Raw genomic sequence first — 19498 nt, 5'->3', positions numbered from 1 at the left:
AGTCAAATTGTCCCATAGTGAAAAGTAACCGCATATCAGTCCCACTACAGACTTTCGCACCGTGAAACACAAAAATGTAACGTGTTTTGATAATCTTTATATTTTTCTCGGAAAGATATCGTAGTGAAAAGCAAGTTGTGAAAGTTTCATTACGATTGGAACATGTTACAGTCCACTAGAATCTTTTGAACATTAGTATGGAAAACGAGTTTGAAAACTTCACAGCCCATTTTCTCAATGCCTACTTTTTACAGATGGGACTGACTTGCGATTCGCGGCAGTATGGGCTCCAGAAGAAACTGTGTCCAAGAAAGATTCCCCACCGCACCAAATGCACGATGTACAAAACGGTAATAAGACCGGTAGTCCAGTAGTCCTCTGCGGGCATGAGACGTGGACTATGGTCGAAGAGAACTTGCAAGCTCTTGGAGTTTTCAAACACCGAGTGCTAAGGACGATCTTTGGCGGCGTGCAGAAGAACGGTGTGTGGTGACGAATAATGAACCACGAGCTCGTCCAACTCTACGGCGAACCCAGCATCCTGAAGGTGGCTAAAGCTGCAGATAAAGCATAGATATGTTTTCATACATAGCTTTAACCTTCCAGTCGTCGCGCGATTTGCGACCGTCAGAACCACCACGCTGCTGTTGTGAACGAAAAGTTTTTTCAACAGTGTTGTACAAAATACAACAGCGCGACGACTGAAGTGTTAAAAAACAAACAAAATTGTACTGTTCTACAATACACAAACAATACAACAAAAAGAAATGTGTATTTTCTATGTATTGTCCCAAAACTTATCGGAATTTCGTGCCGAAGGTAGCAAAAGAGTTTTTAATTTTATAGAAGAAAAGATCTTTAACATTGTTGCATTTGTCCTTTAAATCACAACCCAAATACTTTTTTTATTACAAAACTGCTTTTTTTGCTTTTAACTAGTTTTCATCCAATAGGGTGACTTGAGACGGCTTTGGCACCATTCGACTATTGTCGGCAACCAAACGCCAAATACCCAGTATTTTTCTATCAAAACACATAAATGAAAACATTCAAATGATTCTTTGTTCTGCCAGCTTCCCGCTGACAAGATTTCCGAGACTGAACAAACGATATCACCAGAGATGTCATCAATTCAAATGAACACGGCTCAAAATGCGACTGATTTGGAGCTGCCGAAGAGATTCAGCATCAGTTCTTATGGGAAAGTTGCCAAAGAGATTGAGGCTGCCGACAATAGTCACACTGACAAGAGATGTTCGCAGTGTTGTAAAAACATTTCCAAAAGCATGTTGACAAATCTGTCGGTGTGAATCGATAGAGGATTGAGCAACGCATAAATGTAAACAGACAAACACGGAATTTGTCTGCTGATGGCCGAGAAAAATACAAAAGAAGCGCGGCATCGGCTTAGACTGCCGAGAATACGTAAGTTTCCCTATTTCTTGCTTTGTGAACTTGTTTTGTTTACTTCTGTCAGTCAAGCTACACAGGAAAAACAGTTTTTTTTGCACGAATCAGAATTAAAAATTGCAATAATATTATCATTAAAAACCATAGTGTTCTTTACTAGGGAAATCCAAGTACATCATATATTTCATTTTTGATCTCTTCAGGTGACTTATGGTGAGATCTTTCAAGATTACCTTGAACAAATGTTCAGTTGTATCTTCATATGTAAAAAATATGTGCTTCTTCTCTTCAAGATGTTTGAGAATAAGTTCGCGATCTTTAAGAGTTTCTGGCGAAACACGACAGTCTCTTTTCTTTGAGATTTGGAATCTTTGGGCTCTCATAATGGAGTTCAAGATCTTCGCCTAAATCCTCCAAATTCTGAACAACTGACCACGATAGGCGGCACCCTTTGTTTCCTCACTTGAAATAAAGTGCCTGGGCTAGAGGTGCTTTGATTTGATGTTCGGAAAATTTCTCTAAAGCATCGAACGGATTGCTTATTGCGATGCAATTATCAACATTAACCATGGATGAAAGCGCGCATTCCGGAGAAACGTTCTTTATTTCATGTTTTGCCACGTTTAGCGACAGTTTTAAAACCAACTTTTTTAGAAGGAAGTTGTGAATTCAGAAATTCACGAAAGAAGACGTGACCCTCTAATGGATTTTTTCCCAAGACTGTGGTAAAAAACTTACGAGAGCAGAAAGAATTTGTGTACGCATTTGTATAAATGTATAAAGGATCACTAGTAATAAGCTAAATCATTCAAAAACAATGCGTATAGGATTACCGAATATCTCAATATATGTGTCAATATACCGGAAGGACGCCATTCACCGCTCATTGAATTATTTTGAGAAAACTGAACAAATTTTTGCAATAAATCTTATCAACGTGTATTATCATATCAAAATGGATTGTATTAGAGTGAAATTCAGAAGATTTTCTATTATATACATTTTATAAGAAATAATTTGGGACTGTTTAAGGTGGAAAATATGAGTTTATCAATGACTTTATTGTGACAGGTCGAAAAATGCTTTTTGGCCGTTATGGTTTAATATATTGTCGTATTATAGTATAAAGATAACAACAAGCTAGTGGGAGTAAATTAATTTCAACTACCGTGGACGTACCATATTTGACGCGGTTAAGAAAATTCTAAATTCAAACTCTTGTCAAATCGTCTAAATCTATCCGATTTTGTTGAAATTTGAACCTATGCTAGCTCAACTATTATAGAATTAGGGAAAATCAGTAAAAACATATTAAACGATTTCTTCTTTACGTTTGATTGACTTTTTGTGGAACACATTAGGTTCCTTAATTGACGTATCAATTCTTCAATGTGCCTAATTTGACGCACTATGTTCCTTATTTGACGCACTTACAAATAATTGCTAAAGTTTAAAATATACAAGAGTTCAATTAATTGAAAAAAGCGTTCTAGAGAGGACATAAAAGTTAGAACCTTTGGAAAAAGTTTTGAATGACGTCATCCGGTAGTCACTTTTGCTATGCGTTTAGTTAGTGTAGAAAATAAAACCGGCGATTGAGTTCAATCTATAGTTAAGCATTATTGTTTAGTTTAATGTGTTTTCGTCGTGATATCAAACAAGGGAAAGGTTTGAAAACTACGTTGCGCTGGAACGGGGAAGGTAGTTGCTAAATCAAGGACAAATTGGTCAAAACTAGAACGAAAACAACCGGTTCCAAAAATTACCGTTTGATAATCTTCGTTACTTATAACACGTGAACTACGCCTACTTGTCCCATGTTCTAGGTCACCCTTATGGACCGCGGGACAAATATGCGTAGAACCAACGGCAGTATGGGCCTCGAAATAGATCGAGAACCATATATGGGTCATACATTAAGTACGTCATGTAATTTTCGTTTCCCTGAACCTCCTCCTCTTCCTAAAAACGTGACGTAATCTATGGATGACCCTTTACATGTGATTAAAAAAAAGCCTTGGGTTGTTCTGCGGACGGATTTTTTGAATGCAAGCCCCATAAATATTTATTTTTCTATTTTCGATTCAACAAAACATGCTGAACAAAATAGCAAATAATTAGGAACATTGTGTGCCTAACTTGACGCACAAGATTTTCATACAAAAATATGTCTTAAAGCTTAAAAATAGAAAACTTTCGACGTCAATTCATGAATAAAAGAATATTACTGACTGTTGTTGATGATATTGCTGTAATACAGCACATAATTTCACGAAAATTGTTCAACAATAGTTAGCACATTTACAAAGGAATGAAAAAATTGACGCACTTGTCGGATGCATTTTCAAATAAACTTTATTTTTTAACTATTATCAATCAAATATAAACTTTTTTCGATTGGAATCCTTCAATAAGATGTAAATAAAGATTAAGCAATACATTTTCGAGTGCTAGTCTGATCTAGAATTAATTTATGATAACATTAATTAGAAAATGCGTCAAGTTTGGACCCGCGTCAAATATGGCACGTTCACGGTAGTGTTAAAAATAGGGCTTCATACTTGGGATGAGCGGTGAATGGCACCTCAAACATGTATCATTGTCATAGGTTTTATTCGGTACCATTAAACATTTATCACGATTCAACTTTTTTCCTACAGAAACAAATGTTTTGTCTTGCCTATGGCGCAAAAAGCTTTGTAAAATTTCGAAAACCCGATTTTTGACAGAATTGTATATGTTGAAATGCTGTTAAATGAGCGATTAATGGCGTCCTTATGATATATATACTGCAACTCTGTAATTTGTTTTGTTCCTTCATTATGTCTTACGAAATACTCTAGGGCCTTTCTGGAAATTTCTCAACAATTTTGCTCCACAAATATCTCCTTAGGTTTTACTGAACTCTTCAGATATACTTCTAAGAATTACCATTGGAATACATTCAGATTTTATTGGGATTTTTTCAAAGTACATTTTCCAAAACTAAAACATATCCTAGTTCGGAAGAATTCCTGAGGGATTTTTTCAATGTGTCCACAATGTCGTCTATAAAAAAGCTCTTAAATGAAATTCGTTCATAAAGTCAGTGAATTCATACATTTTTTTCACATATTTTCAATGAGGGGAATTTCCTGAATAATTCTTGGCATAGGTATCAATTGAAAATATAAAACATAGAGCAGTTTCTGGATTGGGTTTCAGAAAAATTCTTTAGAAAAATCCCTAGCGGAATTTTGGAGAAATATCTGGAAAAACAAGTGGAGAAATCCTCAACAGATTTCCTGAAGGATTCTTTGAAGGAATGTGGGTAGAAATTACTGGCGTAGTTTCTTGAAAATTGTACGTAGGAATTCTCTTCGATGTTTCAGAGAGAAATTCTTTGAAAAACCCATAAAAATTCATAGAGAATTCCTTCATAAGATTGATAAGACATAATATTATTACTAATTTGATTCCAGGTTAATCAATTGATGTTACATGCAAGATGAATCGTCTCCTATTTTCCTATCAATAATGTTGCAAAAATTGTACTCACCTGTCTTTCAGGAAATCTGCACAGGCATCTCGAACTTTGTTTAACTGCAAAAAGGAGGCACCAACCATCAGTCCTTGGACATTTTGATTGTCGATTTTAACCACTCCGCTATAAGCAAAATTTATCAAACTCTCTAAAGCACTGCAAAAAGGAACAAAACAAGGATTGTAAGATTGTCTACATTTATGTTCTACTACGACAACTTACTGGGGCTCTATTTCCTTCATGGTAATCTCTTTGATTCTACTTTCGGCCATGTTATGGGTAAACATTGCGTAGAAATATGGAATTGTGGCGGCCAGGACAATTCTATGTGCCGAAAATGAGTGATTGTCAACCTGTGGTCAATAGCGGAAAATGAAAGAATAAAACGGATATCAAATATATATATATATAGGTACTTAATATAGATTCCACTCACCTTGAGAGTAACATCACAAAGTTTCCCCTGTCTGCGGATTTCCTTCATCAGAGGAAAACTCTCGGCAAACAAACTGTCCTGTTTAAAAAGTTCATACGAACTTTCGTCTGACCCCAATTCGCAAGATGTGTCCATGTTTGGCTGCTGTTCCTAGAAGATGCCACCAGGGTTTTTAATTCTATTTGATTACCTACCAATATATTTCTTTTGGTCCAAAAAATAATCAGCGCAAAAAATTCAACACTTCTTTCTAGATGGAAGCAAAACCCAGCCACTGGCAGGTCGATCAAAACATACACGAAAATGCGAAATAGTTAAAAACTGAGTTAAGCGATATGCAATGCCGAAACCTGGTAGAGACACGACAGCTGGCCTTTGGGCTCTACTCTATTCGACAATTCAAGCGTGTGCTAGAATAAGGACGTAATTCGCATGATCGATTTCTCTTCATCGATAGTGATCCTTTATAAGAGAGATTCACGGAAGCTGACATTTCTGTCAAAGTGTGAGCCACTCGAGCAGTGAGAACTGTCAAAGCGTGAGCCAAACGAACGTACGTTATGTTTGTTTTGAAGTTTTCTTGAGGGGTAATGTAGTTCAAAGATCTATCCAGTTTTTTAAAACCGCTAATGGCTGCCGCAAACAGGCTCGCTTTCTGGTAGGGATCGGTCAATTTGACGTTTGGCTTGGGTCGTTTTATATTGAGCGGACCCAAGCCAAACGTCAAACCGACCGATCCCTACCAGAAAGCGAGCCTATTGGCGGCAGCCATTAGCGCTCGTAAAAAGCTGGATAACGAAACAAAACACATTATTTATTTAGTAATGAGGAATTCATGTCCGTGTTACAATATTGACAATTCGAGCATTCGAGTGACAATTAGAAGTTCGGTGGTCAAAACTTCGGCGAAGTTCGGCGTCGGCATTCTAATAAAGTGCTTCGCCGACGCATAAGAAATGCCTTTGTCGGCGTAGCACTTCGTTAGAATGCCGACGTCGAACTTCGGCGAACTTTTGTTGGTGATATTTCATTTCTCTTATGGCTGCCCGGATAAAAAATACAATACAAAAACAATATAACGTATTGAAACAGTACCATTCAATATATTGGAAATACAATACAGTGTTTTGTGAAATAACAATACAATTACAGTACAATATATTGTTTTCAACAGTTCACTGTATGGTATATGAGATTTTTGCAATATAATGTATGGGTGGTTAAGTATCGTAACAATACAAATATAGATATTTTCTCATACAAATATTTTGAAAACACAATATGATATATTGTTCATGTATTGTCTTGATAAGCAATTCGTGTATTGTTGTACAATACAAAAACAATTCAACAAACTGTATCATGGTTGCATGTCAGCTAATGTCAAGTGACTTCTAAAAAACTACTTATTTTGACTTTTTGAATATTTTCCACCCAACATTTCTTGCTTTTTGAACTTGTTTTGTTTATTTCTTTCAGCAAAGCTACATAAAAAAAAGCAACAGTTGTTTTACGCGAAAATAGGAATTTGACCAAAATTGTAAGGTATAAAACCAATTAAAAACAATACAATGTTCTGTTACAACATATTATATTGTTTTTGAATTGTATATCCAAACATGAATGATATTGCTTCGACATTCAATTACAATACACTGTATTGTATCCAATACGTTATATTGTACATTAATGGTTTATTCCATTCACTGTATGATACGTTTTTATCCGGGTGGTACGCTGAAGTACTGTGCAAAAGGATAGGACAAGAAACGGTCAAGGAATGATTCCGCTACCGAAATCACTTTCGCTGTACGCTGCTTAAGCCTGGTATCCACATCCTAAGTAGAGCGGTCAAGTACAATTTGTTGCTAATTACTAGAGATGGTCGGGTCTCGGGTTTTCAAACCCGAAACCCGACCCGAACCCGAACCCGACGGGTTCGGGTTTGAAAATTTTTATTTTTTCGGGTTCGGGTTCGGGTCGGGTTTGAAGGCTAAACAATTATCGGGTACGGGTCGGGTTCGGGCTTCAAAACTTTCGGGTTTAGGTCGGGTTTGATGAGAATTGTTCACAAAGTAACAACCAGCAAGCTTCCCTGTGCATCAGAAACGATGAATTTATCATCTTTTCGAACTCGGGTTCCATTCGGGTTTTTCTTAGAAAACTTTTTCGGGTTTCGGGTCGGGTTCGGGTTTGAACAGGAAACATTTTTCGGGTTCGGGTCGGGTCCGGGTTTGCTTCTCAATTTTTGTCTCGGGTTCGTGTCGGGTCCGGGTTTGAAGGAATAAAATAATTCGGGTACGGGTCGGGTTCGGGTTTGAAAAATGTGAAACCCGACCATCTCTACTAATTACCAAAGTAATTTTGACAGCTGATCCAGTATGAGCGAAGTGTCACTTTTACTTGCGGAATAATTGAGCGGCACATTTCTCCGTACGGAATAGTGATAGCTCCATTTGATTTGTACGGCAGGCATTACCAATGTTACGAAATCAGCTCTACTTGTCAACTGGATATAGCTCAAGTAATTTGGACAACTGAAGTATTTCTTGGCCATTACTTGTCCTATCCTTTTGCACAGTACTTACGAAGTGGATACCAACCATTAAGAGTAGATCTGATTTCATAACGTCGGTAACGCCTGCCGTACAAATCAAATGGAGCTGTCACTTTTCCGATCGGAAAAATGCCCCGCAAGTTAAAATGGCATTTCGTTCATACTGGATCAATGGGTTCCTAAAGCCCTGTCCCAATTTTAGTGCCAAACGCTTAAGTTCAGGCCAAGAACACATGTTTACTCAATTGTTCAATGTTTTCCGGGAGTTTGAGTCCAAAAATCATTTGTTATGTTTATTTTAGATTTTGCCACACCCCTTGGCTTAAATTCAATTTTTGGGTGTATTTTATTTTCTGTGTCCCTTCCGAAATGTCAGATAGGAACAACCCCAGTGTTAAAACTAAAACCCCTGTGGTGTTTTTGTCGACTAAGCGAACGTCAAACATGATCAAAAGTGTCAAGGTTCATTTATGGACCCAATTTTTAAATTGAAGTTTAAACATGATATAGCCGTTATTTGGACGGGGAAAATTGCTAAAGCGAAGTATGCACTTCAACAGAAAAGTAATGGCCTATCTAGATGCGTGGGAAATTTCTTGCAAGAAATGCTCAAGAAAAGTATTTTTCTTTGATCGCAGTACGCAGTTGAAAAGAAATGTCAATTCAAATGGAGCTCACTGTAGGAAATTTCTTGAGCATTTCTTGAGCAGAAATTTTTACTTTTCTTGAGCGGAACAGCATACTTAGCTTAAAGAAGTTGCAATAACATGCTCTTTCGTGGTATTAAATAAAAACAAGATTTCATTAGGAAAAATAATTCATTTTAGGACCCAATTGTGCTTATTCTGTGCGGCATGTAAGGCAAGACGAGTCGGTGAGGTGTCGACTCACTTCCATTTGATTAACATTAGTTGCCTCACGTCTCCCGAGGTGAAAACGACTCGTCTCGACACGGGTAGTCACAGAATGATTAAATTTTAGTAATTTATGACTATTTTCTATCTGCCTCTCTTTCATCCTGCAGGGAATTTTATTCCTATTTGTCAATTCACCTGGGTTGAAGCATCGCTACAACCCAGTCGAAATGATAGTTAGTAATTTTAACACTAACACAGCAATATGAAAGAGAGGCAGATAGAAATAAGTCATTAACCCTCTAATACCCAAATTTTTATTTTCGTTTAAAGTATTATTTTTCGTTATCTAAAATCGTTCTAAACACGTTTTGGGCATTTATTTATTTGTATTCGCAAATTTTTAAATTTTGGTTTTTGATTTTTATAATTTTTATTTTTGAACATCCCTAGCTTTTTTCATTTTTTCTTAAAGCCTTTTCTAGTTGTGGATTTTTGGCAATAATAAAAATTTAAATTGTTACGGTATTTTTTTTAAATATTAAATTTTTAATTTTTTTCGGAGCGTATTTTATTTTTCGTGTAACTAACGGAAAAACAGGTTTGAAATGATTTTAATACCACCAGGCTCTTCTTTTGTGATAGGTTAATCGTAGAAAAATATAAAAGGACGATTTTTATATTACACGTTAAATGAAGCCCAGGCATTTGTAGGTTATATAGGAATGCAATTTTTCAAACAATTTCTAAAAATACAAAAAAGTTTCAAAAGTCATAAAAAACTTTTCTTATATGCGTGTTATGAGTTAAGGTATAAGCCAAATATAAAATCAATTTGATTTCCGAGCTACGAAAAAATACACAAAATTCCAAAGTGTACCCCGTCTAAAGGCGGGGTTGGGTATTAGAGGGTTAATGCATAACATTTAGTAATTCTGTGACTATTTTTATTTTTGAGTGCAACGGAATTGGGTCCTAATTTTTTTTATGAAATCTTGTTTTTATTTAATAACACGAAAGAGAATGTTACTGTAACTACTTCAGCAATTTTTCCCGCTCAAATAATGGCTATATCATGTATAAACTTTAATTTAAAAATTTGGTCCATTAATGAACCTTGACACTTTTGATCATATTTGACGTTCGCTTAGTCGACAAAAACACCACAGGGGTTTTAGTTTTAACACTGGGGTTGTTCCTATCTGACATTTCGTAAGGAACACGGAAAACAAAATACACCCAATATTTGAGTTTAAGCCAAAGGATGTGACAAAATCTAAAAAAATGTTTTTTGAGCTTAAACCAACGGAAAACATTAGAAAATTGAGTAAACATGTGTTTTTGGCCTAAACTTAAGCGTTTGGCACTAAAATTGGGACAGGGTTTTAGGACCCTATTGCAAACAAATATTTATGTGACTTGATTTAAGAGTGCGTGCAATGTGCTTGTTTGTTCTGAAGTGAACAGAGCTAATCAAACAAAATCCTTTGTTTTTATTTTGTCGCGTTGACTGACAGACGGCTCGCAAATTTCTGATGCGCGGTTCAGGCAAAAGAAACCTCGATCCGCTGCTGACGTCGTTTGAAGTAGTAGAAGAAAAATTGCTTCCGAAAGTTGATTCTGCCTCCACATAATTGCTCAGTTTTTATTGATACAAACCAGGTTTTTAATCTAACGTTTAAAGGATGTCGAAAATTTACAATGGCCTAGTGAATACTGCTGATCGTTTTGTGCCTAATTCTATGAGACCGCTTTGGAATCATGCAGCAGGTAAGTCTTTTTTTTTGGCACAAGTTCAAGGTCATGTCAATTGCTGATACACTCGATTCGATCGTGTACTGTGCAATTTGAAGATCGTTCTAAAAGACTAGTTATATAACATTGCTTCTAAAACAATTGATTTATAACAAATCGCCCGGATGTATCCTGCGGAAGTACGCGGGATACCGCCTCTCATATGTCGGTCCCATCAAAGAACTATCGATATTCTTTACCTACTTTTATCTTATCATGAATGTTATGTAAATATCAACAATTTTGTGTATTTTGTAATCATAGGGGTCCAAACAGTACAGAGGCGCGACCGTATGCAAAACCGTCGGTGGGACAAACGTTAGCAATATTCTAAATTTCACACACGGTTTGAACATTAAATCCTCATAAAATGTTGAAAACCTGAGGACTAAATCGTTATTCAAGACTTCAAATAATCGTGCCTATTCTGCGCGGCGTGTGAGGTGACATGAGTCGAATGAGGTGACAATTGTCGTCTCGCTCCCATGTGATTAACATAGTCGTCTCACGTCACTCGCGGTGAGAGCGAGTCGTCTCGACTCACACGCCGCGCAGAATGAGCACAAATTATTGATGCTTTAAAAATTCAATTCTCGATTACTTTTTCAAATCGACGTAAGTAACTTTCATATGGTTTTGAGAAAATTAATTCAGAAGAATCACAACCTGTCTTTTAAAACTGTTTTAAAATTAATCAACTTTTTAAACTTTTTTCGCCGTGTACATCGCTTAAATTTTGCATACATTAAGCTCGCGTTCAAAAACTAGGGAGTTCCTGTTATTTCCCACAAAAAAAATATTACAAAATGATAAGCCGATTTATTCAGTTTCTTTCGACGTTTTTCTACCAGTGTAAAATCGGCTCAAGTAGTGTTTTGTTTCGATTCGTGGTTAAGTCACTTTGTCTCTCCATACACGGAGAAAACGGAAAACACATATTTGAGTATTTTTTAACTCACTTTTGAGTTATTTTTCTCTCCCTATTTCATTCGCTCTTTCTATTGTTGTCAGAGAGCGAAGAGCAAAACAACCCAAAAACCGAACCTTTGTGCGTTACCTCAAATTTGAGTAAGTGGCATAGTACTGGAAGTTGAGTAATTTGATCTGCCGGTTGAGTGAAAAGAACTTAGCCGGTAGGTATTTTTTCGCATGGCAGCAAATGAAAACAACTTCTACCCCAACAACTCAAAATTAGGTTAACGCACGAACCCCCGGAATTGAGTGGAATGAACTCACTTTTGAGTACTTCATTTTCTCCGTGTACAGCGGAGCGACGAAAGTAGTGGTTAGGTAGAGAAAGTTGAAAACCTTACTTTCGTCGTTTTGTAAATCCGGAAATTAAACGTTTTAAAAGTGAAAAATCGAGTTGGTTCAGAGCGCAACGGGTAGAATTTCGTCTGCGAAACACGTAGAATCGACAACGTAAGTTTGTATACTTTTTTGACTTGAGTCTGTTAGAATAAGTTTTCGAGAATTCAATAATTCACTTTTTTAAGTAGAGCTTTTCCGTCAAGTACCCTGATCAAGCGTATAACCAAAAACAAAATAGTATAACCTGCACATGATTGTAATAAATCAAAAATAATTCCATAAACACAATTTTAAATTTCAATACCATTACAATAATTGCAATTTAAGTCCACGTCACAATAGGTATCAGAAGCCCGACTCCATAAGCACATTCCCCGCCAATTGGGAGATTTGTGCCATCGCCATATTTGAACCTATTTCATCATCTACCGCAGTCCTGCCCAACCTTTTTGAACCGTGGGCCAAATCGCAGAATGACATGAAGTATGACAAAAGTCAGTAAATAAAGTTCATAAAATCTGACAAAAAATCAATGAATGGAGTAATGCATTTCAAGATTTAGAAAAAAAAAAGATAATTGCTGCTAAGTATTATGATGGATATTATGAGAGTCCCTTTCAAAATTGTATAATAATTTAGTTCAGAATTCTGTGAAGAATCTATAGCAGAAATTTTGGATCGATGAGAATAATTCCCAAAGTTTTGTTTTAAATCGTACTCTGAATGTGTTAAATTCCTGACCAAGCTTTTACGAAAATCTTGATCAGCATGCCCAGGATTTTACAAGAACCGTCTCTAGGATTCCTTTATAACCTCACTTAATAATAATTTTGAAATACAACCTATGCTGCCCATACTCGCATAACAGTCCCATGTATATAGAAGATCCCATAGAATATGGGACTGTTATGCGAGTATGGGCAGTATGAATCTTTGCCAAGAAGTATTTCAAAATAAACCTGCACAAAATTCTATTGTAAATTCGTTTAGTGTCTTGCCCAGGATTTTAAAAAATAGTAATCAAGCGCTGGAAAATTATTTATTGAATTCGTTGAAAATCCTGGTAAAAATTTTGTGAGAATCTTGCCAATGTTATCCGTGAAAGTCGTGTCCAGAATTCTTAAAAAATCCTGATTTTGTAAAAAGCCAGTCTTTTTTATATTCCTGTCAAGGATTCTGCGTGAATTGCGTCTAGGTGCTGGTAAGATTTATTTCCAGGACTCTGTGAGAATATTAGCCTATGATGCAGTGAAATTATGTATGAAAATTTAGCCTTTTGTCCATAAGTTTTGTTCTGGCGACATTCAACGAAGGAAGTCATGGTAGAAACATTGTTGAAACACCCAGAATTTGAGTTATAGAATTTGAATCATTCATAAAATTTAATATCTAAAGTTAAGTATTAAGTATTCCGCTCAAGAAAAGTAAAAATTTCTTCTCTAGAAATTTCCAAGAAATTTTCTACAACGAGCTCCATTTAAAATGACATTTCTTTTGAACTGCATACTTCGATCGAAGAAAAGTGATTTAGATGACCATTTCTGGAAAGAAATTTCCCACGCATCGAGATAGGCGTTTACTTCTCTGTTGAAGTGCATACTTCCCATAAGAACGCTTAAAAACAAAACAAATTAAATCATTACCATGCTAAAATATTAGGTTGAAACTAAATTGCAAATCATATAGGCTTAGTATGTTTTAACTTCGGGTTGGTAGAATATTCAATGGGCCAAATATGAGAAGCATTATCGAACCCTCCGCGGGCCGCACAAAATGAGGTCGCGGGCCGTACATTGGGCAGCCCTGATCTACCCGATGGAAAAGGAAAGGGAAGGAAATGTTGCGAGTCTCTTGAAGAGGGAAAATCGCAAAAACTGAAAAGTTACATATCAGATGTAACGAAACTTCATAATCGAAATCTCAACTATCACACGCTGAATATTTGTCATGTGATAGTTGAGTCGGCAGTGTCTAGTCAACGCTCTGACCAAGAGACTGCAATTCTGCTTTGACAGATTTGTTCAATATTTCGCCACCCTTGGAGATGACTGAGTAATGTACAACTTTGTTTGACGACACGACTCCAAACAATGCTAATATTGTTTGTGCTGAGTTACCACCCAAGGATTTATCTGAAGCTTCACTCAACACTTCAAAATCATGCGATGCTTCATTGCGAGCTAGTTCATCAGCCAATTCATTTCCAATGATGGTTACAGAATTGACTGAATTCAGTTCCTCAATTTGAGTTCGACATGCGATAACTAGCCTCGACCTTAAGTTGACCGAAGCAAGAGTTTTTATAGCAGCCTGACAATCTGAAAAGAAGTACCTATATGAGTTTACCCATCACGTGCTGTTGAAGTGCTGATAGCATTCCACAGTTAAGAACGAAGTGTCTACCAAGTGAGTAAACTGGTTCAGCCTTAGCTCACGAGAATATACACCAGCACCAGCTCTACCTTCAAGAAGGGAGCCATCAATATCTTCTTTCCAAATAGCCAGACGTCCACTCTTCCCATGAAGGGAATTGTGTGGTAAATCTTCTGTAAGGAAAGTGACAAGCAGTTATGAGATCACTTGGAGCAAGGAGAATTTTGTTCAAAATCACCAAAGGTGGAAACAACCAAGATCTACGATTCACTGGATTTTTCTCCGTGGCCAATATGTTCTCATACACTTTTTCTTTGCTTTGGTATTATGTTAAAGTATATCTTTGCACTCTGGTAGTATTACACCATCGTAGAACAACTTGTTTGATGAAGTAGAAAAAATAATTGTCATGATATGTGATCAAATGTCCAGTGAAGTCGTATTTTGTACATGAAATGAATTTTTGTTCATATTGGTCCGGTTTTTAAAGTAAAAATCAGAGCATTTATAAACAAATTTTAGAAACTTTAATTTCATTTTGAATAGATAAATATCAAGAAAATTTGCTTCTCCCCATAAATGACTACATGGATCATAACGTATATTTTTTACTTGTGTTCTGTTCAGATTGATCGCTATAATAATCATATGTTAACCTAATAGTTTTAATTATTCTTTTGTTCTTTTCAGGTCCAAAAACGGTTTTCTTTTGGGCTCCAGTATTCAAATGGGTAAAACATTGTTGTGCTTGATATTTGGCGAACTCCCTGATAAAAGGTCCCTAATTTTTGTTGCAGGGTCTGGTAATCGCTGGCTTGAGTGATCTTCGTCGTCCGGCCGATCAACTTTCTGTATCGCAATCTGCTTCGCTAGCAGCCACTGGTTTAATTTGGTCGAGGTATTCGCTAGTAATTATTCCTAAAAATTACGGGCTGTTCTCCGTTAACGTGTTCGTTGCTTTGACCCAACTGGCGCAACTATACCGTGCATGGGACCACTCTAAGAAAAACCCGTCTCCATCTGAAAAATAACGACTTGCCGAAATATGTTCCTTCTATTTTTCGTTAGACAATTAGATATTTCTTTGTTGAGGCAAGATGATTTTAACAAAATATTGTAGCTTTCACAAACAATCGCTTAAAATGACACATTGTGTCCATAAATATGTATTTCTTCCAAAGAAATTTATAAAAGGTGCATATGAAAACGGAGTCAAGGTTTAAATTTATAGATAACAGACAACCTAAGCTGACAAAGTTACTTGTTATCAAATGAGATTCACGATAGATTATTTAGAAACTATAAATTCACGACGCAGCTGTGAAATATTTTCAGTTTTGTTCTAGTTTATTTTTAAGCAGGAAACTTAAAAAGCTATACTTTGAATGTCTGTTATCTATATCAAAAAATCAAAAAGCTAGGAAACGGGTTTCATTAGTGCGGTTCATAGTGTTTAAACTGCAGAGGATTATTATTTTGTGTTCTTAACTTGGTGACATTGTGCAAATATACATTCAAAAAAGTGTTCGTATCTAGATTTATGAACTGAAGGCCGAAAATCCAAATGGGTCAAACCAAAAATGAAACTAAATGAGAATATAACATAACCTCAGACAAACAAACGTCACACTAACATAATTTCCATCTATTTATTTATTTATTTATTTATTTATTAAATTTATCAACAGGCTTCGTAGCCCCAATGATATTGTTTAAACTAAGGACAGCAATACAAATTAAAAAAAAAACTAAATCACAAACATAATCATAAACGTTGTCAGGCAATTAAAAAAAACATTTAACATATAATCGTTGTCGTTATCCGCTTCTACCAGCAAAAAACTCCGAAAATCTTCTACGAAGCGATTCACGGGTGAGGTGGAAGTCAAACAGTAGGGCAATCCTGTTGAAGACGCGCTGGATACCGATGATCGCCCCATGCATTCCGTAGTTAGTTCTTCGTAGTGGCAAGCGTAGCATAACATTGTTCCGGAGTGAACGTGACTGGGCGTGTAAATCATTTTTTTCCAGGATGAAGGCGCAATCTATCCGCCCTTGTAGCGTGTCTACAACCGTAAGAGCTCTGCAGACGTCCCTTCTGGTGCGAAGTAGCTCTAGATCAATCAGCTGGCATCGACTCTCGTAGCTTGGCAGTTGGAACGGGTTTCTCCATGGCAGTTTCCGAAGTGCAAACCGAAGAAAGCGGTGCTGTACGGACTCAATCCTTTCGGAGCCGTTGTCGTAAGCGGGGCTCCAGACCGCGGAACAGTATTCCAAAGTGGAGCGCACGAGCGAGCAATATAGGGACTTTAAGCAGTAGACGTCTGTGAAATTCTTTGCAATCCTGAAGATGAATCCCAATGTTCTGGATGCCTTGTCGACAATGTACGAAACATGCGGCTTGAATGTAAGCTTTGAAACCAGAATCACCCCGAGATCCTTTACTTGGTTCACACGATCGATTTTAGTTCCCAGCAGGCAGTAGTCAAATATTATCGGCTGTCTTTTCCTTGTAAACGTTATAATGGAACACTTCTTTGGGTTAACTACCATACGGTTCAGAAAACACCAATCGGCAAAGTGATCAAGCTGTTGTTGCAAAAACCCACAATCGGCAATGGAGTGGATCTTAAGAAACATTTTGAGATCATCAGCGTATGATAGCCGAGGACTTCTGATGGCCGAATGAACGTCATTAAAATAGATTAAGAAGATCAATGGCCCCAGGTGACTACCTTGGGGTATGCCAGACGTAGCATAAAAGCTGCCAGATCTGCAGTCTCCTATCGCCACCTTCAACAGGCGACCGGTTAAATAAGTTTTGAACCAACTAGAGAGACTGCCACAGACGCCGAGCCTTTCAAGCTTAGCGATCGCAATAGTATGGTTCAGCTTGTCAAATGCGGCGGACAGATCGGTGTAAATAACATCCGTTTGTGATCGTTCTACCATGCTGTCGGTTATAAACGATGTCAAACAGAGCAAATTGGTGGCGGTGGAACGACCGGCAGTAAACCCGTGTTGATCAGGACAAAGATGTTGCTTGCAGTGCGACAGAAGTGGTTTCATGATAACGAGTTCGAAAAGCTTCGACACGGCACATAGCGACGTAATCCCTCTGTAGTTGTCAACGTTGCGCTTGCTTCCTTTTTTGTGCACCGGAAACATGTGTGCAATCTTTCAGATAGAAGGAAATATGCCGCTCAAAAGTGACGAACGAAATAAAAAAAGAAGGGGGCTCAGCAAGCCGGCGATGTATTTCTTTAGGAGTACGGATGGTACTTGATTGTTGGACGCTTTCAGTTGCTTTGCTGCTTCTGAGATCATCCCATCGTCTATTTCGATTACACCTAATGCTTGGTCGTTCAAAGGAACATTTCTGGCTGCAAGTGAAACTTCATGGCTGCTTAAAGTCTCGCTGCTAAAAACCATAGAGAACTTCTCTGCGAATAACTGGCAAATTTCCTGAGTAGATGAACCCGTTCTCCCATTCAATTCCATTGAAGGTGGCAGCCCGTACGTCTTCCGCTGCTCGTTAACGTATTTCCAGAAAGATTTTGGCTTCAGTTTGAATTTACGTTCGATTTCACGTTGGTATCGCAAGAAACATTGACGACTTAAGCGTTGATATTCGTGGTTCAGCCTCACGTAATGGCATCTTAGAGAGGGTGTTCGAAATTTGGTATACTTGCGGAGAGCTGCTCTTTTAATTGACTTCATTTTTCGCAGTTCTGCAGTCTGCCAAGGAAACTTGATGCACTCTTTTTGGGACGTGCCTGTCAATGACGTATGCCAAGACATGTGAAAAGGTTAAAGCAGCAGTATCAACTTCGTTACGATCCAAAACATTGTCCCAGTCAATGCTACTCAACACTTCCGCAATACTATGATGGTCGGCGTTCTGGAAATCATAAGATACAGTTGCTGGACGATCGACGCAATTGACGAGGAGGGTTCTTTCGACGGAAATAATCAATGGAGGGTGATGAGGGACATCCTTAACTAGTGGGCATGGGGCCACCGAAATAAAGGGTGCTTCATCCTGGGTACTGACGAAGCAAAGATCCAAGCTGCGTCCGTTCTCATTGACTACGTGATTTATCTGGGAGATCATAGCGGCACTATAGCTGTCCAAGAGACCGGCTACACAACCATGGATTACGGAGCGTTCGGGGTCCGGATAGAAGAAACCATTGTGTGATAGTTTCCACGAGACGGTTGGTAGGTTGAAGTCACCCAAAACGAGGACCTCATCGACAGGTGAAGCAGTATTGATAACAGCAAAAACTGATTGAGAGTGAGTTTCGAAGACAGCATTGTCTCGGGTCAGATCGGGTGCAACATAGAGCGCGCATAGAAACAGTTTTCGATCGCGGAGATCAACACATAACCAAACCTGTTCTAGGCATTTCCAGGTTTCGTTTTCGACGGCCCTCGCCTTCAGTTCTCGTCGAACGGCAACGAGTACGCCACCACCAGTAGATTTCTTGCTGTTATCTGGACTCCGATCACAACGGAAAACTTCGTAATCTGGTCCAAAAATTTGGCTAGACAAAGTCCGAGAATCAAGCCACGTCTCGATTAGAACGATGATATCAAAACTGGAACCCGAAACAGCTAAGCGATAGTCCTCCACACATGAGTTAATTCCACCAACATTTTGGTAGTAAACTACGATGTCCTCGAATCGTTTTGGTACGGGATCGCTGATGTTCCTGGAATCCATGTAAAAATCAGGCGACGACTGAGGGCGTACAGAAAGAAAATACTCGCCGTGATTGGATGCTTGGAAGACCCTCTCTCCACATCTGACTACAGGACCGGAACGACTTTGATGAACAGAGCCAGCAGAAGGCAGGACTGCGTCAGAGGGATTAAGGGCTTCCATTGGGCTTTCTAGCGTGCGTTCCGGGTGTCCAGGAGGGGTTGAGTCCAGGGCCAGTATTGGTAGACATTCGGATGAAGATTTCCAAATCGAATTCTCGGCGTCGACAGTCTCGGCATGAACTGATAGAGTACTGGAACACGGAAATTGATCAGGCGAAGAATTGCTATACATAGAAGCGTACTTGCCTGATAAAGGAGGTTGGGAGATCCTGTCACCAAGCACGACAACAGGACCGGAACGACTCCGATGGCAGAAAACAGCTTGCTCGACTGTGTCGTGAGGATCGAGGGCTCCCATAAGGCGACAGGCGGTGCGTTCTGGTATACTGGAAACGATGGCTGCTTGATCTACG

The 19498-nt window shown here is 38.0% G+C and overlaps 2 protein-coding genes across 3 annotated transcripts in view; one reads left to right on the top strand and one right to left on the bottom strand.

Annotated features, from left to right (window-relative positions):
* Nucleotides 1-5660, bottom strand: part of LOC23687604 (kelch-like protein 18) — an 82392-nt gene extending 76732 nt beyond the window's left edge. The window contains exons 1-4 of one of the 2 annotated variants that reach the window (XM_021849087.1): nt 5612-5648; nt 5370-5519; nt 5156-5286; nt 4949-5089 (exon numbers count right to left, since the gene is read on the bottom strand). In XM_021849087.1, the coding sequence (XP_021704779.1) occupies nt 4949-5089; nt 5156-5286; nt 5370-5504 (407 nt within the window). In that variant the 5' untranslated portion in view covers nt 5505-5519; nt 5612-5648. Of the gene's footprint in view, nt 1-4948; nt 5090-5155; nt 5287-5369 lie in introns of both variants that reach the window. The other variant, XM_021849088.1, reaches the window with a different exon arrangement.
* A 4621-nt stretch (nt 5661-10281) lies between these two features.
* LOC5571755 (mitochondrial pyruvate carrier 2) lies at nt 10282-15785 on the top strand. Its single transcript, XM_001653731.2, has 3 exons — nt 10282-10550; nt 14949-14989; nt 15056-15785. Exons 1-3 carry the CDS (start codon nt 10466-10468, stop codon nt 15287-15289), a joined length of 360 nt encoding a protein of 119 aa, XP_001653781.1. The 5' UTR covers nt 10282-10465; the 3' UTR covers nt 15290-15785.
* The last annotated feature ends 3713 nt before the right edge of the window (nt 15786-19498 follow it).

Source organism: Aedes aegypti, chromosome 3 (genome assembly GCF_002204515.2).
Source record: "Aedes aegypti strain LVP_AGWG chromosome 3, AaegL5.0 Primary Assembly, whole genome shotgun sequence".
NCBI lineage: Eukaryota > Metazoa > Arthropoda > Insecta > Diptera > Culicidae > Aedes > Aedes aegypti.
The sequence above is the reverse complement of the archived record's forward strand: the minus strand, read 5'-3'. Positions and strand labels throughout refer to the sequence as shown.